Source organism: Cherax quadricarinatus, chromosome 8 (assembly GCF_038502225.1).
Source record: "Cherax quadricarinatus isolate ZL_2023a chromosome 8, ASM3850222v1, whole genome shotgun sequence".
In the NCBI taxonomy this organism is placed as follows: domain Eukaryota; kingdom Metazoa; phylum Arthropoda; class Malacostraca; order Decapoda; family Parastacidae; genus Cherax; species Cherax quadricarinatus.
In genome coordinates, this window is record NC_091299.1 from 21,651,031 (window position 1) to 21,677,467 (window position 26,437).

A 26,437-nucleotide genomic window follows, 5' to 3' on the forward strand; every position below is an offset into this window, starting at 1 on the left:
CATTGTTTGCCATAACTAAGTCAAGCAGGTTATTTCCCCTTGTAGGTTCTGTCACAAACTGCTTCAAAAAACAATCCTGAAATACTTCTAAGAAGTCGTACGATTCTAAATTCCCAGTCAAGAAATTCCAATCAACATGACTAAAGTTAAAGTCTCCTAGAATTACTACATTATCGTGCCTTGTGGCCTTAACAATTTCCTCCCATAGTAGTTTCCCTTGGTCCCTATCTAAGTTAGGGGGACGGTATATCACTCCTAAAATCAGTTTTTCATGCCCCTCTGAAAATTCTATCCAAACAGACTCTGTATGTGTTACTTCAGACTTAATACCCGTTTTTATGCAACAGTTCAAGCGATCTCGGACGTACAATGCCACCCCACCCCCCCCTCCCAATACTTCTATCTTCTTGGAACAATTTAAAACCCTGAATATGACATTCCGCAGGCATGTCCCGACTTTTTGAATTAAACCACGTCTCAGTTAAGGCAAATACATCAATGTTACCTACACTAGCAACTAATCTCAACTCGTCCATCTTATTCCTAGCACTACGGCAATTAGCATAATAAACATTGAAAGACTCTCCTTTCTCTTTACCCTTCCTGCTCATTTCTATTTTTCTACTAAACCTATTACCGTCTTTATCACCCAAGGTCCCTGGCTTTTCAATATCTATCTCGTTCTTATTATTACTAGTTCCCCTAGAACTCGTAATATTACTACACTGGGACTTCACTGTTTTCCTGCCAAAACCCATACCACTAACTATTCCTAGTTTAAAGTCCTAACTGCTCCCTCCACTGCAGTTGCCAGTGCTCCCACCCCACACCTAGATAAGTGAACCCCATCCCTAGCATACATGTCATTTCTGCCATAGAAGAGGTCCCAGTTGTCAATGAATGTTACCGCATTTTCCTTACAGTATTTGTCCAGCCAGCAATTGACACCAATTGCCCTGGACAACCATTCACTTCCAACTCCCCTCCTTGGCAAAATACCACATATGAGAGGGTTCCCACCCTTACTTCTAATTATTTCTATTGCTGACCTATACCTGCTAATCAGGTCCTCACTCCTACGTCTGCCAACATCGTTGCCTCCAGCACTGAGACAGATAATAGGATTGCTCCCATTACCTCTCATGATGTCATCCAGACGGCTAACAATATCCTCCATCCCAGCCCCAGGAAAGCAAACTCTCTGTCTCCTACTCCTGTCCTTCAAGCAGAACGCCCTATCCATATACCTAACTTGGCTATCCCCAACAACAACAATATTCTTACCTTCCTTAATGTCTTTCGTCGTGTCGTTCCCAGTAGTCAACTCACATTCGTCGGGTAGCACTGAGAATGTATTGGATGTTTCCACAACAGTTTCCACGGCAGTCTCTTTCTTCTTCATCGTTTCTACCTTTCCATTCGTCTTCTTGATCGTCAACTTCTTTCCCTGCTGTCCAGCCACTGACCAGTTTCCCTTCTTGACCTGAGGACTCAAAACAGGAGGACTACTACGAATCTTCTTGTTCTCCTCGGTCAATCGCCGAATTTCCAAATTCGCCAACCTCAATTCTTCCTTAAGCTGTTGGTAAAGTTGCTCGATGGAGGGCATCTTGCTTCAATTCTAGAGAGCGCGCAAACAGGTCTTCACAGAGCCAAGTACACGTCAACACTGCGCAAATGCCAACTCAATCAGGAGCTACTGCGCAGCACGTCCGCACGGCCCAATAGCGATGCGAACGGCAATCAAGGAAGCTGTTATTGCAAAAGGTGCACGTCTGTTTTCGAAATAGAGATCGCAAGTGTTAGAAGATGTTGAGAGATTGTTATTGGTGTGGATAAATGAAAAACAGATAGCAGGAGATAGCATCTCTCAAGCGATCATATGTGAAAAGGCTAGGAAGTTACATGAGGATTTAACTGAAAAAATGCCTGCAACTAGTGGTAATGTGAGTGAATTTAAGGCCAGCGAAGGTTGGTTTGAAAGATTTAAGAATCGTAGTGGCATACACAGCGTGATTAGGCAGCTGAAAAATATGTGAAGGAATTCAAGGATTACACAGACAGTGAAGAATTTAAACCTGAACAAGTGTTTAACTGCGACGAAACAGGCCTGTTTTGGAAGAAATTGCCAAGCAGGACCTACATTACTCAGGAGGAAAAGGCACTCCCAGGACATAAGCCTATGAAAGACAGGCTTAATCTTCTGATGTGTGCCAGTGCTAGTGGTGATTGCAAAGTGAAGCCTTTAGTGGTGTATCACTCAGAAACTCCCAGAGCGTTCAGGCAAAAGAATGTCCTCAAGGCTAATTTGTGTGTGTTGTGGAGGGCAAACAGTAAGGCATGGGTCACTAGGGATTTTTCTATGACTGGTTACACCATGCATTTGCCCCCAGTGTGAAAAATTACCTAATTGAAAAGAAATTAGACCTTAAGTGCCTCCTGGTGTTAGACAATGCCCCTGGTCATCCTACAGACTTGGCAGAGTGACTTTGTGGGGACATGAGCATCATTAAAGTGAAGTTTTTGCCTACTAATACCACTCCTCTCCTGCAGCCCATGGACCAGCAGGTCATTTCCAACTTCAAGAAACTGTACACAAAATCTATGTTTCAAAAGTGCTTTGAAGTGACCACAGACACTCGATTGACTCTAAAAGAGTTTTGGAAGGATCACTTTAATATCCTCAATTGTATAAACCTTATAGGTAAGGCTTGGGAGGGAGTGACTAAGAGGACCTTGAACTCTGCTTGGAAGAAACTGTGGCCAGAATGTGTAGACAAAAGAGATTTTGAAGGGTTTGAGGCTAACCCTGGGAATCCTATGCCACTTGAGGAATCCACTGTGGCATTGGGGAAGTCCTTGGGGAGGATGTGGAAGAGTTGGTAGAGGAGGACAATGACGAACTAACCACTTATGAGCTGCAAGATTATCTTCAACAGCAAGAGGCCAGACCTGAGGAAACTGCTTCGGAGGAAGGGATAGAGAAATTTAAGAAGTTGCCTACTTCACAGATTAAAGAAATGTATACAATGTGGACAAAGGTGAAAACCTTTATGGATGACAATCACCCTCACACAGCTATTGCAAGCCGTGCTGGTGACTACTACAATGACAACGTTGTAAACCACTTTAGAAAAGTCATAAAGGAACGAGAGGTACAGGCCTCTATGGACAGATATGTTGTGCGACAGAAGTCCAGTGACTCTCAAGCTAGTCCTAGTGGCATTAAAAGAAGAAGGGAAGTAACCCCGGAAAAGGACTTGCTACCTCAAGTCCTAATGGAAGGGGATTCCCCTTCTAAACATTAACAACTTCGACACTCTCCCCTCCTCCCATCCCATCAATCATCACCAGATTTTCATTAAAGGTAAGTGTCATGTATTCTATTGCTAGTAGAGTACTACTAACTGTGCATGTCTTCTTCAGTTTGTGTGCATTAAACTTAATATTTCATGTGGTAAAACTTTTTTTTCATAGTACTTTTGGGTGTCTTGCACGGATTAGCTTGATTTCCATTATTTCTTATGGGGAAAATTAATTCTCCTTCTGATAATTTTGGCATATGATGAGCTCTCGGGAACGGATTAATATCGTATACTGGGGGTCCACTGTATATATAAACGACCTTGACGAGGGAATTACTAGTGACATAAGCAAATTTGCTTATGACACGAAGATAGGTAGGATAATCGATTCAGACGTTGATGTCTCACAACTTCAGGAGGATTTAGACAAACTCAATTCGTGGTCAGAAAAGTGGCAGATGCAGTTCAATGTAGATAAATGTAAAGTTCTAAAGCTCGGAAATGTCCATAACCCTAGTACCTACCAGCTTTATAATGTTGAACTTAGCCGTATAGAATGCGAAAAGGATTTGGGGGTTATGGTAAGCAGCAACCTTAAACCAAGACAACAGTGCCTAAGTGTGCATAATAAGGCAAATAGATTGCTGGGATTTATATCAAGAAGTGTAAGCAACAGAAGTCCAGAGGTTATACTTCAGCTTTATACATCTTTAGTAAGGCCTCACCTAGATTATGCAGCTCAGTTCTGGTCTCCATATTACAGAATAGACATAAATTCGTTAGAAAACATTCAGCGTAGAATGACTAAATTAATACATAGCATTAGAAATATTCCTTATGAAGAAAGATTGAAGACCCTTAAATTGCATTCACTTGTTAGACGAAGAATGTGGGGAGACATGATCGAAGTGTGTGAGTGGAAGATGGGTATTAATAAAGGGGATATTAGTAAGGTCTTGAGGATATCTCTCCTGGAGAGAACCCGCAGTAATGAATTCAAATTGGACAAGTTTAGATTTAGAAGGGATGTAGGAAAGTATTGGTTTGGAAATAGGGCAGTTGATGAGTGGAACAGTCTACCTAGTTGGGTTATTGAGGCTAAAACCTTGGGTAGTTTCAAATATAGGTTGGATAAATACATGAGTGAGAGGGGTTGGATTTGAGTGGGAGTTGCATATGAGAGTGGATAGAGTTATCAGAGCTTATTTCTTGGGTGGCATTGAAAATTGGGTTGGGCAAATGTTTTGTTAGTGGGATGGATTGTAAAGGACTTGCCAAGTATGGGCCAACAGGCCTGCTGCAGTGTTCCACCTTTCTTATGTTCTTATGGTCAGAAAAGTGGCAGATGCAGTTCAATGTTGATAAATACAAGGTTCTGAAGCTCGGTAGTGTCCATAACCCTAGCACTTATAAGTTAAATAATTTAGAACTTAGCCATACAGACAGCAAAAAGTACTTGGGGGTTATGGTAAGCAGCAACCTTAAACCAAGACAGCTTTGCCTAAGCATATGTAATAAGGCAAACAGATTACTGGGATTTACATCAAGAAGTGTAAGCAACAGAAGTCCACCGGTTACATTACAGCTTTATACATCATTAGTAAGGCCTCACCTAGATTACACAGCTCAGTTCTGGTCTCCATATTACAGAATGGACATAAATTCATTAGAAAACATTCAGTGTAGAATGACTAAATTAATACATAGCATTAGAAATCTTTCGTATGAAGAAAGATTAAAGACCCTTAAACTACATTTACTTGTAAGACGAGGAATGAGGGGAGACATGATCGAAGTGTATAAGTGGAAGACGGGTAATAACAAAGGGGATATGAATAAGGTTTTGAAGATATCCCTCCAAGAGAGAACCCGCAATAATGGATTAAAATTAGATAAGTTTAGATTTCGAAAGGCTATAAGAAAGTACTGGTTTGGTAACAGGGTAGCTGATGAGTGGAATGGTCTGCCTAGTAGGGTTATCGAAGCTAGAACCTTGGGTAGTTTCAAATTTAAGTTCGATAAGTACACGAGTGAGAGGGGTTGGATATGTGTGGGACTTGCACATGAGTAAATAGAATTGTCAAAGCTTATTGCTTGGGTAGCGTTTATTCTGGTTTAGAAAGACACATAAGCAAACACTATGACATATTTATTAGAAAACATTTCGGTCCTGGGACCTTCTCTAATAAATATGTCGTAGTGTTTGCTTATGTGTCTTTCTAAACCAACTTGTTGGTATTTATTACCAAGGTTTATACCAGCAATTATTCTATTAGTGGGTTGGATTTGTGAAGGACCTACCTAGTATGGGCCAACAGACCTACTGCAGTGTTCCTCCTTTCTTATGTTCTATTCATTTATCTCAAATAGTACTAATCCCTTTTTTTGGCTCTGAATTAAATTATTTAATTTAACCACACAAGATGATGTGAAGAGGGCCTGGAACACACACTCAAATTCTGGGCTCTCATAAACTGACCAAAACCAAAGAAATTGTCCTAACTAAATCCAATGAAAATTATATTCAACCTGCTGCAATTGACAATACATTAAATGATTTCTTCTCTACCACGGGATCAAGTCTTTCTAGCAAAAACTCAAGTAACAACGCTCAAGTGACTGACTACCTTGCTGGAAGTTTTCCAAACTCACTCTATCTGATTCCAACTAATCCTACTGAGGTCTCAGTGATAATGAAGTCACTGAAAAATAAGTCAGGTAACTTAGCTCATGTACCACGGCTATTGTTCAAATGAGCAGTTCATGTGGCTGTCACCCACCATAGTAATACTGTTCAACAAATCATTAGAAACCAACACATTCTTGACAAAGTTCAAGAGAGCAAGGTTTACCTCAATACGCCGTATACAAAGGAGACTCAAATGGCATAAATAACTACAGACCTATATCTAACTTGCCATTGTTATCCAAAATCTTCGAAAAATTTATCCACAAGAGACTATACTTTTTCCTAGCCTCACTCAATATACTCTATCCCTGACAGTTTGGTTTCAGACCAAATAAAAGCACAAACAGTGAATATATGAAAAATGTTTTACGTACTTTATGTAGTTCTTGTGAATGATGAATATTCACTGGGCCTTTTTATAGACCTTTGGAAAAATTTGATACAGTAGACCTCAACATCTTGCATCTTAAACTAGTACATTATGGTATCAGAGGTCATGAACTTGTATACCTAAAGTCCTACCTTAACAACAGGCACCAATATGTCTCCATCAAGGGCAAAACTTTGTCAATGCAACCTATCAACATACGGGTGCTTTGCTTTTCCTCACATACATCAATGACCTTATAAATGCATCTCAACAACTTAGACCTGTTCTGTCTGCAGACAACACAACTTCAGTCATCTCCCACCCAAATCCAAACTCTCTCAATAACACTGTCAATGAGATCATAAAAATATCTATCTGGATAACTACCAATGAACTTACTCTGAACATTTATAAGAGGACGTGATATTCTGGGAACAGAGCTGCAAATGTCCAACCAAATGTTATGGTTAATAGGTGCCCGGGGCCCAAGACTGTTCAACTGCCTCCCAGCATACAAAAAGAGGATTACCAATAAATTACCAAATGTCTTCAAGAGGGAGCTGAAGAGACACTTAATGTCAGTACCTGATCAGCAGGCCTGTGGTTCATATGTTGGTTTGCATGCGGCCAGCAGTAACAGCCTGGTCGATCAGGCCCTGATCCACCGCGAGGCCTGGTCATGGACCACGCCATGGGGGAGTTAACCCTGGAGTATACCCTCCAGGTATACTCCAGGTACTGTCCCATTGCAAGACAGAATGAAGGCAAATTCTTGAAATTCAACACTATATTCAGCACATAACAAAAAAGGCATCCAAATCAGTTGACATCCTCTCCAAGATACATTACCATGTACCACAAACAGCACTACTTATATCATGCTACTCTTTAATCTATTCTTACCTCACCCACACTATTTGTGCCTGAAGTCAATAACAACTCAACAAATAAGCCGCTGTATGAATGATCACCCAATATAATGCCAGGCAACATACTCCCCTTCCTCCTTCAAAGCCTAAACTTAATTAATATCCATAAAATTCACTCATACTTCTGTGCATACTATATATACAAGACAATCACTTCTAATATTAATCCTGCCCTGAAACTTTCTTGTTACCTGCAACAGAACTCTCAGGCTTAAAGCTAAATACTGTACACTGAGCCATTCTCACTAAATCATTTCTAGTGTCATTATCATTAATGTCTTGTCTACATACATGCAAAATATTATCGCATCACATTCTGTAATAATTCAAGTGACTAGTTGCACTCTTAATGTAACTTTTATTATAATTTTATTTTGAATTAATGGAATAATCTTAATACAGTATAATATAAATGTTCTTATTCTCATGTAACTTATGATTTTATCTGCTTCATATATAATTGTTTAATACAGCCTCTCCTCATTTAGCGAAGTACAGTAGGGCCCTGCTTTATGGCGTTTTGCTTTACGATGTTTCGCTAATACGGTCATTTCAAATTATGACCAAAACTCTATACGGCTCCCCCCACCTGACTTTCTAATACGGTCACTGTCCCCACCCGGTTTGTTTACATTCTATGTGAGATCCGTAAGCACTAAGTCTCTCCATTATGTCTGGAAACTCTGATAATTATACTTATGTATACCTGTACCTAAAAAACTTACACACTGTGCTGACATGCAGGGACACATTAAAATCAGTAAGAGTGTCTTATGTCTCGAGACACCATATTAGTAATGATGATGACGAAAATAATAATATTAATAATAATCACCGAGTCTCATTAAATGTCGTATATTACGTTAACATACATATTTTCATTAATCCATCTATGATGGGTAACTGTAGAAAATTATTCCTTTTGTATGTATGTAAGTTTATTCAGGTATACACAAAAACAGTTACATAGATTATCATACATATGTGTAAAGTACCTAGGATAACCCAAAAAAAAACTCAAGTGTGACTTATTTCCATTGCCTTCACTCAGAGCTTCATTTCTTCTAAAAATGGTGTTACATGAGAATGGGAGTGTTCCTCTTTATTTATTCCTCTGTATCAATGTAGAGACAACTTGTACACAATGTAACTTGTACACAGAGCAGACGTGCACACTTTGTTTGTTTACAAAACTTGCGTTCGCCTGGTTTGTTTACATAACTCTGTGCCTGTCCTCCCTCATGTACTCATTCTTTCTCTCTCTCTCTCATTTATTCGTTTTATCTCATTTATTCACCTCTGACCCTACATTAAGACTACAAATATTTTAAGGTAAGTAATGAGTGAACTGTATATGCATTTTATCGCTCTGGGATGTTTAAATATTATAGAATATTATGTGTGGGTGGGTTGGCCTGGCTGGCTACCATCCACACACACCACACTTGATTTCTTACAATAAATACTACTCATCTCACCCTAGATTAAGACTACAAATATTTTAAGGTAAGTAATGAGTGAACTGTATATGCATTTCATTGCTATGGGATGCTTAAATGTCATAGAATATTGTGTGGGTGGAATGGCCTGGTATGGTAGCCTGGCTGGCTACCATACACATGACACTTGATTTCTTACAATAAATGCTACTAACCTCTGACCCTACATTAAGACTACAAATATTTTAAGTAAGTAATGAATGAACTGTATATGCATTTTATCTCTCTGGGATGCTTAAATGTCATAGAATATTATGTGTGGGTGGGGTGGCCTGGTATGGTAGCCCGGCTGACTACCATACATACTATTCATCTCACCCTAGATTAAGACAATAAATATTTTAAGGTAAGTAATGAGTGTAGTATATGTGTATTTTACTTTTTTTTATTGTTTTTTAATGCCTTGTTCTATTGCTAACTTGATATATGTTAGTGTAAACTTGTTATCTAGTAATTATATGCATTTATAAGTGGAAGAAAAGGGTGTTCCACTTTACAGCGATTTCCACTTTAAGGCTGTAGCCCAGAACCTAACCTGCCATATAAGTGGGGCCCTACAGTACTCGCTTACCGATGACTCGGACATACAACGGGCTCTTTGACCAGTATGCATACCTAAATAATGTATATTAGAGCTGATTCCCTCTATTTTGTTTATTACAATATACAGTACACTACTGTATAAACATTTAAAAAATACCAGAAATGTTATAAATGGTGCAAAAGTGACATAAAACAATTTCAAAGATGGATGACACACACCCACTACCATTACAGTATGCTCCTCACTTAGTGATGAATTCATTTACCGACATGGTTTTAGGAACGGAACTCCATCGTTAAGTGAGGAGAGGCTGTATGCATGTAATCTATTTTTTTTTTTTTCAACAAGTCGGCCGTCTCCCACCTAGGCAGGGCGACCCAAGAAGAAAGAAAATCCCCAAAACGAAAGTACTTTCAACATCATTCAACACTTTCACCTCACTCACACATAATCACTGTCCTTGCAGAGGTGCCCAGATACACCAGTTTAGAATCATATATAAAGATACAATATAAAAAGTGACCTGAATAATATAATAAACAAGGCCCCAATTATATTTACACCATCCTATTACACATCCCTCCAAACTGCCAATATCCCAAACCCCTCCTTTAAAGTCCAGGCATTGTACTTCACATTTCCAGAACTCAAGTCTGGCTATATAAAAATAACCAGTTTCCCTGAATCCCTTCACTAAATATTACCCTGCTCACACTCCAACAGCTCGTCATGTCCCAAAAACCATTCGTCTCCATTCACTCCTATCTAACACACTCATGCACGCTTGCTGAAAATCCAAGCCCCTTGCCCACGAAACCTCCTTTACCCCCTCCCTCCAACCTTTTCAAGGATGACCCCTACCCCGCCTTCCTTCCCCTATAGATTTATATGTTCTCCATGTCATTTTACTTTGATCCATTCTCTCTAAATGATCAAACCACCTCAACAACCCCTCTTCAGCCCTCTGACGAATACTTTTATTAACTGCACACCTAATTCTAATTTAAAAACTTTGAATTCTCTGCATAATATTTACACCACACATTGCCCTTAGACAGGACATCTCCACTTCCTTGCTGCAGCATTTACAACCCAAGCTTCACACCCATGTAAGAGTGTTGGTACCACTATACTTTCAAACATTCCCTTCTTTGCCTCCATTGATAACGTTTTTTGTCTCCACATACCTCGATGCACCACTCACCTTTTTTTCCTCATCAATTCTATGGTTAACCTCATCCTTCATAAACCCATCTGCTGACACATCAACTCTCAAATATCTGAAAACATTCACTTCTTCCATACTCCCTCTCTCCAATGTGACATCCAATTTTTCTTTATCTAAATTATTTGATACCCTCATCACCTAACTCTTATCTATGTTCACTTTCAACTTTCTACCTTTACATACACTCCCAAACTCGTCCACTAACCTTTGCAACTTTTCTTTAGAATCGCCCATAAGCACTCCCATTTTTATTTGTTTCCCCATAATTTAACCCCACCCCTCTCCACAACACCCTAACATTTAATTCTTTTACAACCCCATCTAAAAATACATTAAACAACCATGGTGACATTACACATCCCTGTCTAAGACTTACTTTTACCGGGAAGTATTCTCCTTCTTTTCTACACACCCTAACCTGAGCCTCACTATCCTCATAAAAACTCTTTACAGCATTTATTAACTTACTACCTATTCCATATACGTACTTGCAACATCTGCCACCTTGCTCCCCTATCCACTCTATCATATGCCTTTTCTAAATCCATAAATGCAATGAAAACTTCCCTACCTTTATCTAAATACTGTTCACATATATGCTTCAATGTAAACACTTGATCTACACATCCCCTACCCACTCTAAAGCCTCCTTGCTCATCCGCAATCCTACTCTCTGTCTTACCTCTAATTCTTTCAATAATAACCCTACCGTACACTTTTCCTGGTATACTCGGTAAACTTTTTTTTTTTCAACAAACCGGCCGTATCCCACCAAGGCAGGGAGGCCCAAAAAGAAAAACGAAAGTTTCTCTTTTTAAATTTAGTAATTTATACAGAAGGGGTTACTTGCCCCTTGCTCCCAGCGTTTTAGTCACCTCTTACAACACGCATGGCTTTCGGAGGAAAAATTCTGTTCCACTTCCCCATGGAGATAAGAGGAAATAAACAAGAACAAGAACTAGAAAGAAAATAGAAGAAAACCCAGAGGGGTGTGTATATATATGCTTGTACATGTATGTGTAGTGTGACCTAAGTGTAAGTAGAAGTATCAAGACATACCTGAAATCTTGCATGTTTATGAGACAGACAAAAGACACCAGCAATCCTACCATCATGTAAAACAATTACAGGCTTTTGTTTTACACTCACTTGGCAGGACGGTAGTACCTCCCTGGGTGGTTGCTGTTTACCAACCTACTACCTATTTTATGAAGTGAATGTTTTCAGATATTTAGGAGTTGATGTGTCAGTGGATGGATTTATGAAGGATGAGGATAATCATTGAAGTGATGAAGGAAAAAAGGTGAGTGGTGCATTGAGGTATATGTGGAGGCAAAAAATGTTATCTATGGAGGCAAAGAAGGGAATGTATGAAAGTATAGTAGTACCAACACTCTTATATGGGTGTGAAGCTTGGGTTGTAAATGCTGCAGCAAGGAGGTGGTTGGAGGCAGTGGAGATGTCCTGTCTAAGAGCAATGTGTGGCGTAAATATTATGCAGAAAATTCGGAGTGTGGAAATTAGGAGAAGGTGTGGAGTTAATAAAAGTATTAGTCAGAGGGCTGAAGAGGGTTTGTTGAGGTGGTTTGGTCATTTAGAGAGCATGGATCAAAGTAAAATGATATGGAGAGCGTATAAAGCTGTAGGGGAAGGAAGGCGGGGTAGGGGTCGTCCTCGAAAAGGTTGGAGGGAGCGGGTAAAAGAGGTGTTGTGGGCGAGGGGTTTGGACTTCCAGCAAGCGTGCGTGAGCGTGTTAAATAGGAGTGAATGGATACAAATGGTATTTGGGACCTGACGATCTGTTGGAGTGTGAGCAGGGTAATATTTAGTGAAGGGATTCAGGGAAATCGGATATTTTATATAACCGAACTTGAGTCCTGTAAATGGGAAGTACAATGTCTGCACTCTAAAGGAGGGGTTTGGGATATTGGCAGTTTGGAGAGATATATTGTGTATTTTTACACGTATATACTTCTAAACTGTTGTATTCTGGGCACCTCTGCAAAAACAGTGATTATGTGTGAGTGAGGTGAAAGTGTTGAATGATGATGAAAGTATTTTCTTTTTGGGGATTTTCTTTCTCTTTGGGTCACCCTGCCTCGGTGGGAGACGGCAGACTTGTTGAAAAAAAAAAAATGTAAAACATTATAGTCCTTCTAGACATAAGTTTAAACTTACCCAAAAATCCTCTGCATAACTAAGGGGTTTTCCATGTGAGAGATGTAATGTTATCCAATTTGGTTCAAACGATGTATTATGTGAAAATAAATTGATTCATTCATTGCTGTCTTTCAGAGGTTCATTTGGACTATGATAAGTGTACATTTCTAGACAAACAGCTAGAATAAAAGTGAATGCATTTTTTTCTTTGGGTCTTCCTACTGTGGTGAGAAATTGCCAATGTGTTAACAAAACATATATATGTACACACTATTTACATATATATATTACAATAGACACTAAATGAAATTACCTTGAGTGAGTTGGTTAGCAGCAGACTGGCCTGGCCTATCTTCTGTGATCTGTGTTATGGCACCATCATTGCCATTCATGACAACTGGAGTATCTTCATCCTCTATTATTTGGGAATAATCAAGACCCTGTGGTACACGCAGTATGGCGATTCCAAAATACATGTCTAGAGCTTCGCTGTAAAGATCAAATTTAATCAATTATTCACATAATAAAACACTACTTTGAGCACTGCAACAATGTATTGTAATACATATCTTATTTAGAATTATATAATTCAAAATTTTCCAAAATGAAAAAAATTAACTTTTGTAGAATTCTCTGAAATTCAGAACATTTTGAATATGTACAACTGAAGCAATGCTTCTTAATTTACATTATTAAAAACTCTCTAATATTGATTTTCTGCAAATAAGACAGAATATATTTTGAAATTTTGACTTCAGTGTGATCTCCAAAATCCTGAAAATTTCAAATCATAATTTTTGTTAAGAAAATCTCTAAATTCTTAATAATATTTTGAATTACAGAAGTGGTTTTTCAAATAAAAGACATTATTGATTTCTATTTTTTTCATCAGCCAAACCTAGTCATACACATGTACACATAAATCTGAATGATGATCTAATACTTCATACATGCTAATCATCAAAGAATTCTGTCTACATAACTAATCTGCAATCTGGTATTTAATATACATGAAATATTCATCAATTTCCCAAATGAATGTATGTCATCACTGTACCTTTCTTTCAACACACCGGCCGTATCCCACCGAGGCGGGGTGGCCCAAAAGGAAAAATGAAAGTTTCTCCTTTTACATTTAGTAATATATACAGGAGAAGAGGTTACTAGCTCCTTGCTCCCGGTATTTTAGTCGCCTCTTACAACACGCATGGCTTACGGAAGAAGAATTCTGTTCCACTTCCCCATGGAGATAAGAGGAAATAAACAAGAATAAGAACTAGAAAGAAAATAGAAGAAAATCCAGAGGGGTGTGTATATATGTGCTTGTACATGTATGTGTAGTGTGACCTAAGTGTAAGTAGAAGTAGCAAGACATACCTGAAATCTTGCATGTTTATGAGACAGACAAAAGACACCAGCAATCCTACAATCATGTAAAACAATCACAGGCTTTCGTTTTACACTCACTTGGCAGGACGGTAGTACCTCCCTGGGAGGTTGCTGTCTACCAACCTACTACCTAGATCACTGTACCTATTGGTAAATATTCTATCTATTTAAAGTTAAAAAAAGCAATGCTCATAATATCCCAGCTTCATTAACTCTTTTGGGGTTTCAGTCGTACTAGTACGGCTTACGCACCAGGGTCCACGATGTACTAGTACGCACATATTCTAGCGCCCTCAAATCTAGCAAGAGAAAGCTGGTAGGCCTACATATGAAAGAATGGGTCTATGTGGTCAGTGTGCGCAGTATAAAAAAAATCCTGCAGCACACAGTGCCTAATGAGAAAAAAAAACTTTGACCGTGTTTTTGGTTTAAAAGTGACTTTGCACTGTATTTTCGTATGGTATTTGTTGTTGTATTCTAGTTTTCCTGGTCTCATTGTATAGAATGGAAGATATATTACAGAAATTGAGATGATTTTGACTGGTTTTACAATGAAAAGTGTACCTTGAAATTGAGCTCAAAGTAGCAGAAATGTTCGATTTTTACCAAAGTTCAAAAGTAAACAAATTGTGCTAAGTGTCCAATACACGTGAACTGACGAGTCTAATATTCTTTAACAAGTGTGCCGATATTATTTATACCATTTCTACACTAATGCAGAAGTCTGCATAACAGTAAATCTTTTTTTTTTTTTGTGAGAATAAAAAACCAAAGTGGAAAGCAAAAGAAATGTAAGAGGGGCCTGGGGATGTGACTAATGAACAGAGGAAATGTTATTTTAGTGCCAGGAATGTCTTTCTTGTTTATTCTGGACCCTATTTGGAAATTGGCATCTTTTGAAATTTGTGTGAAATTGGCAAAATTGCTAAATTCTGACCACTTTATTGGATAGTTGAAATCAGTAAATGGGTGGTTTCTTGTACTCATTTGATAGAAAAAATGGAGTTCTAGTGAAATAGTTATGATTTTTGTCGACTAGTACACTGGAATTGGCCAAAAATAGGGCTCAAAGTGGGCAAAATCGCCGATGCGTAAACATCGTCGAGACCGCTAACTTCGCAAGAGCATAATTCCGTAAGTTTTCTATCAAATTTCATACTTTTGGTGTCATTATGACTGGGAAAAGATTCTCTATCTTTTCATTAGAAAAAACAAATTTTTTTTTTTTTTTAAATTTTGGCGACCCTGAGAACAAGTCTCTGAGAGGGCCTGGCGACCCCCAAAGGGTTAATCACATTTTTTTTTTTACTTTACAGTACAGTACGGCCCCGCTCTACGGAATTTTGCTATACGGTGTTCCGCTAATACGGACATTTCAAATTATGACCAAAACTCGTTATATGGCTCCCCCACCTGACTTTCTAATACGGTCACTGCACCCCACCCAGTTTGTTTACATTCTCCGTGAGCTCTGTAAGCACTACCTCTCTCCATTATGTATAGAAACTCCAAAATTTCAAGCATTTTTAAAAGTTATTTCATATTTTATACGTATATTTATACAGTGGAACCTCAAATATCGAACTTTCTTCGGTCCAGAAGGCTGTTCGAGTGCCTTTACCGAATGAATTTATTCCCATCAGGAATAATGTAAATTAGATTAGTCCATTTCAGACCCTCAAAAATACACTTATAAAAGCACTTACAAAAATACACTTACATAATTGGTCGTGTTGGGAGCAGTTTGATTTTTGAGGTTCCACTGTACAGGTGTCCCTCAACATTCGCGAGGGTTAGGGAATCAAGAGCCTCGCGAATGTTGAAAAACCGTGAATGTTTGGTGCCCCAATATATTGTAGGGAAATATAATACAATACTGCTAACTTGTTGAACCATGAACAATCATAAAATACATGAAAACGTCGTAAGTTGTACTAAATATATACATGTTATGCTTTAATAACATGCATGTTATTAAATACCACAGACTCCACCACTGCCTCCACCACTTCCTCAACCAACGGGAGTCCCTACTACCCTCCCTCCAACCCCCGCAACTGGCAGCCAGCCCTCCCACCACTCAGTGTGGTGAGTGTTTTGTTTGTTCATTATTTGGTATTAAACTACAGTATAAATAATGTAAACACATTCATGACTGCATATTGGAATGGCTATTTGAACAGGTATTGGATGGTGACATCATGTGTTTACTCTTGAACACAGCAAAGAATCAAACATTTCTGCTACTGCTAATAATAACAATAGTAATAATAATAATAATAATAATAATAATAATAATAATAATAATAATAATAATAATAATAATAATAATAATAATAATACGATATAATTGAAGAAGGAAATTGTACAAAAATACGAGGGAGTGGTTGACACATCGTCAGTGTGGCTTTGTTTATGCTGGAGTGAACATTAGTCTCCGTGCTCTTCCAAACATTTCACAATAATTCAGCGGTTGAGGCAGTGGTAGAGGCAGTGATAGAGGCAGTGATAGAGGCAGTGGTATTTACTAACATATACATATGTTATAAATAATAATAGTACATGTTAATATTAACCCTTTGAGGGTTTTGGTCGTACTAGTACGTCTTACGCGTAGGGGTTTTTGACGTACTAGTACGCATAAATTCTAGCGGCCTCAAATCTCGCGCGAAAAGGCTGGTAGGCCTAGGTGTGAGAGAATGGGTCTGCGTGGTCGGTGTGCGCGGTAGAAAAAAAATCTGGGACCCAGTGGTGCATTGTGGGAATGCCCTCTTAGTAAACAATGTCCACCATGCCTCGCGGTAAGAAGGTCCTCACTCCTCGGCGAATTGGGACACTTTTGTTCCCCAGTGACAGTTCTAATAGTGATGGAAGTGCCAGTGAAGATGAGTTTCGTGGTTTTAGTGAGGTTTTGACCGAAACTAATGACCATAATATCGGTAATAGTGAGGAAAACCCAGACGACCCTCAGCCTTCCACCTCTGGTGCTGGGCCCTCTTGTTCACGTTCAGTTGTTCCAGAACCCAAGAGGAAACTTCTATTTTCCCAAATCCCAGACTCAGATGAGAGCATGGGTGATGATAGTGATAGTGAATATGAACTACAAGCTCTTCAAACTAGTTCCAGTAGTGATAGTGAAGTGCAATATTCCCCAGTGAAGCGCCAGTATATACGACGATATATGTGCTCTGGTAGTGTGCCATATGTTATACCAAGGGGAAAGAGTGTATCTCAGAGTACATCCCGTGGCTGTACAACAGGAACAGACAGTGAAAATGACGAAGATACTGTTGCAATTGGGATGGAAAATGTGCTTGGTGGTAGTGGTGCCGGCGGTGAGGCACCAGCAGTGGGCCATGCTGCCACCCACGCCGCTGCCTCAGCTGATCTAGAACAAAGGCCACCATCCCCCACTCACCCACCACACCAGCCTCCACAACCACAACCTCCACAACCACAACCTCCACAACCACAACCACCTGTCATTGTCCAGTACCCACCAGCAGACCGCACCTGGGATTGGCAGGAAGCTGTCAATTTTGTTCCAAATCCCCACCAGTTTGATGACAGCCAAAGTGGAATACGGCCATCTTGTGCACTTGGGAACAATGCCACTGAACTGGAATGTTTCGAGTTATTCTTTGATGAACCACTGATGAAAAGTATTGTCATGGAAAGCAACACATACTACGAGTACACCATGGCAAACACATTACTTTCACCAAAATCACGTCTACACCAGTGGAAGGAGGCAACTGTGGCTGAGATGTATCTTTTCTTTGCCACAATAATGCTTATGCCACATGTGTATAAGCACAAAGTGAAATCATACTGGTCAACAGACCCCCTGATTGCAACACCAGGTTTCAGTGATATAATGCCAGTGAATCGATTTGTGCTAATGTTACGTATGCTTCACTTCTCAGATAAAACCAGGCCTGATAGAACTGACAGGTTATATAAGATTAGGAATGTGTTTGTGTATCTGAAACAGAAATTCAGTACGCATTTTTATCCCTTCAGGAAGCTTGTAATTGACGAGTCTTTGATTCTGTTCAAAGGAAGACTCTCTTTCAAGCAGTACATACCAAGCAAGAGGAAACGCTTTGGTATAAAGTTGTTTGTGCTTTGTGATTGTTACAGTGGTCTGGTATTGGATATTATTGTGTACACTGGAAGTTATACATTGCAAAATACCAGGAAGTTATTGGGCATCTCAGGTGATGTGGTTTGAACAATGATAGAACCATACCTTGGTAAGGGGCATATATTATATACAGATAACTGGTACACAAGCCCCTCACTCAGTGATTTTTTGCGAGTGAACATGACAGATGTGTGTGGCACAGTGCGTGCAAATCGGAAACATATGCCCAGGTTTGACGCTGGCACTCATAGAGGTGAGGTGCAGGCGTTTGCTGCCAATGACATCATGGCATTTCGGTGGCATGACAAAAGAGATGTCACACTGTTGTCATCAATTCACCCTAATGAAATGGCAGACAGTGGCAGGCAGCATAGAGAGAGAAATGAACCCATTCTAAAACCTGCAGCTGTGATTGATTACACCTTCAACATGCATTCACTGGACAAATGTGACATGCAGATTGGGTTTGCTGATTGTGTTCGCAAGAGTTATAAGTGGTACATCAAACTGTTTTTCCATCTTCTGGACATTTCCATGCTCAATGCTTATAATATGTATAAGATGAGCACCAGAAACAAACCACAGTATGGCGAATTCTGTTTGTCTGTCATCAGACAAATAGTATTCAAGTACCAAGGAACAGCACCTGCAATTGACCGCCCACCAAATTATCAACAACTACCTGCTCGTCTGAAGCATGGTGATCACTTCCTGGTAAAACTGCCTGCTACTGCTTTGAAGAAAAAGGCTCAGAAGAGGTGTTACGTCTGTGCACATACAAAAAAATGCACACACCAACGCAGAGACACTCGTTTTATGTGTGAGGAGTGTAAAACTCCACTGTGCATGACACCATGTTTCAAAGAGTTCCACAGGCTTCAGAACTTCTAGAAACATTCCCTGTGACTGTATATGTGTATATAAAATATAGAAAAATAGTAATAAACAACATTTCATATCGTTTGTTTGTGTAAATATTTTCTGTAAACAAAATAATGACAACAGTGTTTACGCCCTTATTGTGTAGTATTGAAAAAGAAATAACTTACAAAATACTGATCATGTTGGCCTCAGAGGCCATAAAAGTTACTCAGAAAAAGAAAAATTTAAAAATAATTGAAAATAGTACATAAAAAAGTAAATAGAAAAATACCAGGTGACGGCAGTCGGCGATGTTACCATATGTTGTTCAATTTTGGCAAATTTCACGCCTCCATATATCGGTAAGTATTGACGTTAAAATTTTTTTGTTTAGCCTATAATGTTCAGAAAAAAAAAACTATTTTTTCATAAGAAAAAATAATTTTTTTTTTTTTGAAATTTGGCCGACCCTGAGAACGAGTTTCGGAGAGGGCCTGTCGACCCTCAAAGGGTTAATAACATTTATAATAATAATAATAAATGTTATTCATAATGTATTATTATTATTTATAACATATATGTTAGTAAATATCACTGCCTCTATCGCTGCCTCTACCACTGCCTCTACCACTGCCTCTATCGCTGCCTCTATCGCTGCCTCTATCGCTGCCTCTACCGCTGCCTCTACCGCTGCCTCTACCGCTGCCTCTACCACTGCCTCTACCACTGCCTCTACCGCTGCCTCTACCACTGCCTCTATCACTGCCTCTACCACTGCCTCTACCACTGCCTCTACCACTGCCTCTATCACTGCCTCTATCACTGCCTCTACCACTGCCTCTACCACTGCCTCTACCACTGCCTCTACCACTGCCTCTACCACTGCCTCTATCACTGCCTCTACCACTGCCTCTACCACTGCCTCTATCACTGCCTCTACCACTGCCTCTACCACTGCCTCTACCACTGCCTCTACCACTGCCTCTATCACTGCCTCTACCACTGCCTCTACCACTGCCTCTATCACTGCCTCTACCACTGCCTCTATCACTGCCTCTACCACTGCCTCTACCACTGCCTCTACCACTGCCTCTACCACTGCCTCTACCACTGCCTCTACCACTGCCTCTACCACTGCCTCTACCACTGCCTCTACCACTGCCTCTATCACTGCCTCTATCACTGCCTCTATCACTGCCTCTACCACTGCCTCTACCACTGCCTCTACCACTGCCTCTATCACTGCCTCTACCACTGCCTCTACCACTGCCTCTATCACTGCCTCTACCACTGCCTCTACCACTGCCTCTACCACTGCCTCTACCACTGCCTCTACCACTGCCTCTATCACTGCCTCTATCACTGCCTCTACCACTGCCTCTATCACTGCCTCTATCACCTCTATCACTGCCTCAACCACTCCAGTCACACTCAATCTACAAGCACCAAACAATGAATTATTGTGAAATGTTTGGAAGAGCAGGAAGACTAATGTTCACTCCAGCATAAACAAAGCCACACTGACGATGTGTCAACCACTCCCTCGTATTTTTGTACAATTTCCTTCTTCAATTATATCGTATTATTATCATTATTATTATTATTATTATTACTATTGTTATTATTAGCAGTAGCAGAAATGTTTGATTCTTTGCAGTGTTCAAGAGTAAACACATGATGTCACCGTCTAATACCTGTCCGAATAGCCATTCCAATATGCAGTCATGAATGTGTTTACATTATTTATACTGTAGTTTAATAGCAAATAATGAACAAACAAAACACTCACCACACTGAGTGGTGGGAGGGCTGGCTGCCAGTTGCGGGGGTCGGAGGGAGGGTAGTAGGGACTCGCAGGTGGCGGGAAACTTGAATATGATTTGGCGGCTGGGAATTTGGTGGCTGGGAATTTGACGGTTGAGAATTCGCGAATGTGTGAAGCCCGCGAAAGCTGAAAACGTGAATGTTGAGGGAGACCTGTATATACTTTTTTTTTTTCCAACAAACCGGCAGTATCCCACCAAGGCAGGGTAGCCCAAAAAGAAAAACGAAAGTTTCTCTTTTTAAATTTAGTAATTTATATGGGAGAAGGGGTTACTAGCCCCTTGCTCCCGGCATTTTAGTCGCCTGTTAATACACGCATGGCTTATGGAGGAAGAATTCTGTTCCACTTCCCCATGGAGGTAAGAGGAAATAAACAAGAACAAGAACTAGAAAGAAAATAGAAGAAAACCCAGAGGGGTATGTGTATATATATGCTTGTACATGTATGTGTAGTGTAACCCAAGTGCAGGTAGAAGTAGCAAGACGTACCTGAAATCTTGCATGTTTATGAGACAGACAAAAGACACCAGCAATCCTACCATCATGTAAAACAATTACAGGCTTTCGTTGTACACTCACTTGGCAGGACGGTAGTACCTCCCTGGGCGGTTGCTGTTTACCAACCTACTACCTAGGATAATTATACTTATGTATTTCAATTAATTTTAATGAAGAAAATTGACTGCAAACGAGCAAACCCAGATGCGAGTAAGGTCACGGAACAGATTAAACTCATGAGTGGAGGTTCCACTGTACTCAATAATAATCAACGAGTCTCATTAAATGTCGTATATTACTTTAATATATACATTTTCATCAATCCATCTATGATATTTTTTCAAAATTACATAATAAACATGATACGTAACATATAAAGATGATAAATACACCCCACAGTAGAATAAATAAACATAAATATGAGATGTGGTAGCCAAACGACTTGTACGAGTGACAGGAAGAATAATGTTTTCTCTTTTCCATCACCAGAGAAAATGTGTTACTGGGGGTAACTGTAGAAAATTATTCCTTCTGTATGCCTTCACTCAAGAGTATCATTTCTTCTAAAAATGGTGTTACATGAGAATAGGAGTGGTCCTCTTTATTTATTCTACCGTATCAACATAAAGACAACTTGTACACAATGTAACTTGAACACAAACCAGACGTGTTCACCTGGTTTGTTTACAAAACTCGCGTCCGACTGGTTTGTTTACAAAACTCGCGTCTGCCTGGTTCGTTTACATAACTCTGTGCCTGTCCTCTCTCATGTACTCATTCTCTCTCTCTCATTTATTAATTTTATCTCGTTTACTCACCTCTGACCCTACATTAACCCTTTCAGGGTCCGTCCCGTAGATCTACGGCTTTACGTTCAGGGTCCAAACCGTAGATCTACGTCATGAGCTCAGCTCACTCTGATAAACTGTGAGTGGTACATTTGGGCCTAGATATGAGAGAATACATCTATGAGGTATGTGTGCACCACATAAAACAGATCCTGCAGCACACTGTGTATAATGAGAGAAAAAACTGAAATCATGATTTTTCGATTAAAACAGCAACTTTGCAGTGTTTTTTTGTATGTTTTTTATAGTTGTATTTGCGATTTCTTGGTCTCACTTGATAGAATGGAAGACATATTACAGAAATAGAGATGATTTTGATTGGTTTTAGCACTGCAAATGGCTTGAAACTGAGCTTAAAGTAGCAGAAATGTTAAATTTTTGCCGATATTCAAGAGTAAACAAACGACCTCACACGTCTAATACACGCCAGCTGGTGGGTCTAATATGCATTCACAAATATGGTGATGATATTTATACAATTATTACAGTATTGCATAACAGTAAATCTTCTATTTTTTGGTGTGAATAAAAATTCATTATGTGAATAAAAAATCAAAATGGAATTTATTTGTAAAGCCTCAAAACGTAACTAATGAACAGAGGAAATGTTAGTTTAGTTCCAGGAATACCTACATTGTTTATTCTGGACCTTATTTTGAAATTGGAATATTTTGAACTTTGTGTTAAATTGGCCAAATTAACAATTTCCGATCACTTTAATTTGTAGTTGAAACAGTTGACTTGGTGATTTCTTGTGCTCAATCGATAGAATAGAAGTAATACTAGTGAAATAGCTAAGAATTTGGTTGACTGGAATAATGTAATTGGCCTAAAATGGGAGTCAAAGTCGGCAAAATCGCCGATTCGTAAATATCGCTGACACATCAAAATTCGTGAGAGCATAATTTCGTCAATTTTCCGTCAAATTTCGTACTTTTTCTTTTATTACCTTCACAAAAAGATTCTCTACCATTTCATAAGAAAAAATAACAAATTTTTTTTTTGAAAATTCTTGGACACTGGGGCACCACTTCAGATTTGGGCCTTGGACCCTGAAGGGGTTAACCCTTTCAGGGTCCAAGGCCCAAATCTGGAGTCACGCACCAGTGTCCAAGAATTTTCAAAAAAAAAAAATTTGTTATTTTTTCTTTTGAAATCGTAGAGAATCTTTTTGTGAAGGTAATAAAACAAAAAGTACGAAATTTGGTGGAAAATTGACGAAATTATGCCCTCGCGAATTTTGATGTGTCAGCGATATTTACGAATCGGCGATTTTGCCGACTTTGACTCTGATTTTAGGCCAATTACATTACTCCAATCAACCAAATTCTTAGCTATTTCACTAGTATTACTTCTATTCTATCGATTGAGCACAAGAAATCGCCAAGTCAACTGTTTCAACTACAAAATAAAGTGATCGGAAATTGTTAATTTGGCCAATTTAACACAAAGTTCAAAATATTCCAATTTCAAAATAGGGTCCAGAATGAACAATGTAGGCATTCCTGGCACTAAACTAACATTTCCTCTGTTCATTAGTTATGTTTTGAGGCTTTACAAATAAATTCCATTTTGATTTTTTATTCACATAATGAATTTTTATTCACACCAAAAAATAGAAGATTTACTGTTATGCAATACTGTAATAATTGTATAAAAATCATCACCATATTTGTGAATGTATATTAGACCCACCAGCTGACGTGTATTAGACGTGTGAGGTCGTTTGTTTACTCCTGAATATCGGCAAAAATTTAACTTTTGCACTACTTTGAGCTCAGTTTCAAGCCATTTCCAATGCTAAAACCAATCAAAATCATCTCTATTTCTGTAATATGTCTTCCATTCTATCAAATGAGACCAAGAAATCGCAAATACAACTATAAAAAACATACGAAAAAACACTGCGAAGTTGCTGTTTTAATCGAAAAAATATTGATTTCATTTTTTTTCTCTCATTATACACAGTGTGCTGCAGGATCTGTTTTATGTGGTGCACACATACCACATAGATGTATTCTCTCATATCTAGGCCCAAATGTACCACTCACAGTTTATCAGACTGAGCTGAGCTCATGGCGTAGATCTACGGTTTGGACCCTGAACGTAAAGCCGTAGATCTACGGGACGGACCCTGAAAGGGTTAAGACTACAAATATTTTAAGGTAAGTAATGAGTGAACTGTATATGCATTTTATCGCTCTGGGACGCTTAAATGTCATAGAATATTATGTGTGGGTGGAATGGCCTGGTATGGTAGCCTGGCTGGGTACCATACATACCACATTGATTTCTTACAATAAATACTACTCATCTCACCCCACATTAGGACTACAAATATTGAGTAATGAGTGTAGTATGTGTATTTTAGTTTTCTATTATTTTTTAATGCCTAGTTCTACTGCTAATTTAATATATGTTAGTGTAAACTTGTTATCTAATATTTGTATGCATTTATAAGTGGAAAAAAAGGGTGTTCCACTTTACGGCAATTTCTGCTTTACAGCGATAGCCTGGAACCTAACCTGCCATATAAGTGGGGCCCTACTGTAATTATAAAGCAACTAGCTTTCTGAATCCATTCCACGAATCTATTATTATGTTATCCTGAGTTTTCTAAGAGCCACTACTATATTATTCTGGTCTTACAGAGCAAGCAGGAACAAACTTGTCTGTGGAAAAAAAAAAGCCAATAATTTGTTTGTTAATTTGTCAACTAAGCTTGGCATATCATGCATTTTTGTTGGCTTTCAAATGAGCCACTATTCATTATGTTCAGTGCTTTCACTGCTTGTGAGGAAAAAGTTCAATAGATAGGAGTAGCAAGGGAGTATATAGTAACAATAGTTTCATTGCCGGCTACTTGTTAAGGTAGGGTAAGTCAAGCTCCCGCTATCCCTTCCCCTCCTTCTCCCCCCCCCCGAAAGGTGACGTGTGGGGCTCCGGTCCAAACAGTAATCACTAGACTCACAGCTCCCAGCACTACTGTAAGTACATGCCTGCCTTGTATTCTAGTGGATTTATTGGTTGAAAGCTTCACTTTTGACCAATAATAAACTTAGTCCTTTCAGTCTTGCTCTAAGTTGACTGTTGTAATAATCACCACATCTTTTAGGTATTGTACTTATCATGGAGAGTGATTTCTTAAGCAGTAGGTAACCTGTCTATCTTTCCAGCTTGGATGACAGAAAGGGTCACCTGCCAATCAATGTGTAGAACTGATGGAGATGGACTAACGTTCTGAGACTTCCCCTTTTTGGATTTAATTACCTGTGCACCTGTATGAAATTGCAGGACGTAACCCCTAATCATTGCAGTGGTAAAGAACCTGCTTTCCTGTCATCGGGATATAATGCTCACGGCTATACTGTGAAGAACGAACCGGAGGGTTGTAACCAACACCTGCGACCCCCCCCCCATCATCAGCAATGGTTACGATTTCAACAACACACAGGAGGGGTGTTAATGTTGCAGTTTAAAAACTGTAGTGTAAATTCATCCTTCTGGCAAGACAGTGATGGAGTGAATGATGGTGAAAGTTTTTCTTTTTCGGGCCACCCTGCCTTGGTGGGAATTGGCCAGTGTGATAATAAAAAAATAAAAACAGTGTCACCAACACCAGACACCCAAGTTTTAAATTAGCGTTGAATTCAGTTATCGTTTATATTTTTCATTTTCTTTAATGTAGGATTAATATTTCATGTTTAAGTGTTTTATATTTTATATTTTCTATATAATAAAGTGTTTATGTTTGTCTGTTATTATTTCTTTTTCTATTCATTAATTTTCCTGAGGAGGAGCCAGCCTTGGTAATACTGTCTGAAGTTGTTACAGGGCTGAGTAAGCCTTCACACTGCTTTTCTACCGTTTTTGTACAACGGTTGCGCAAGGGAACGGCAATTGGTGTCGTATTTTAAGATAAGTATTGTATGCACTGTGTTCTTATTTTACTTTTTTACCTTTTTTTTATGCCTAGCTGTATTTAGCACTTAATGTATGATAGTGTAAATACGTCATCAGGTATTTCATGTGCATTCGATTATGAAAAAAATGTTCTTTTCCACCTAACCATGATTTTTATTTACTGTACAGGATTGGGAACCCAAGAGCTGTACCAACGGGGCCCTCCTGCATAGTGTTTACATT

General features: G+C 39.0%; 1 protein-coding gene across 3 annotated transcripts in view; it reads right to left on the bottom strand.

Annotated features, from left to right (window-relative positions):
• LOC128685247 (bumetanide-sensitive sodium-(potassium)-chloride cotransporter-like) overlaps window positions 1-26,437 on the bottom strand; it is a 213,567-nt gene that overhangs the window by 38,898 nt on the left and 148,232 nt on the right. For all 3 annotated transcript variants that reach the window (XM_070082928.1, XM_070082927.1, XM_070082929.1), the window contains exon 17: window positions 13,038-13,213. In XM_070082928.1, the coding sequence (XP_069939029.1) occupies window positions 13,038-13,213 (176 nt within the window). The remainder of the gene's footprint in view (window positions 1-13,037; window positions 13,214-26,437) is intronic.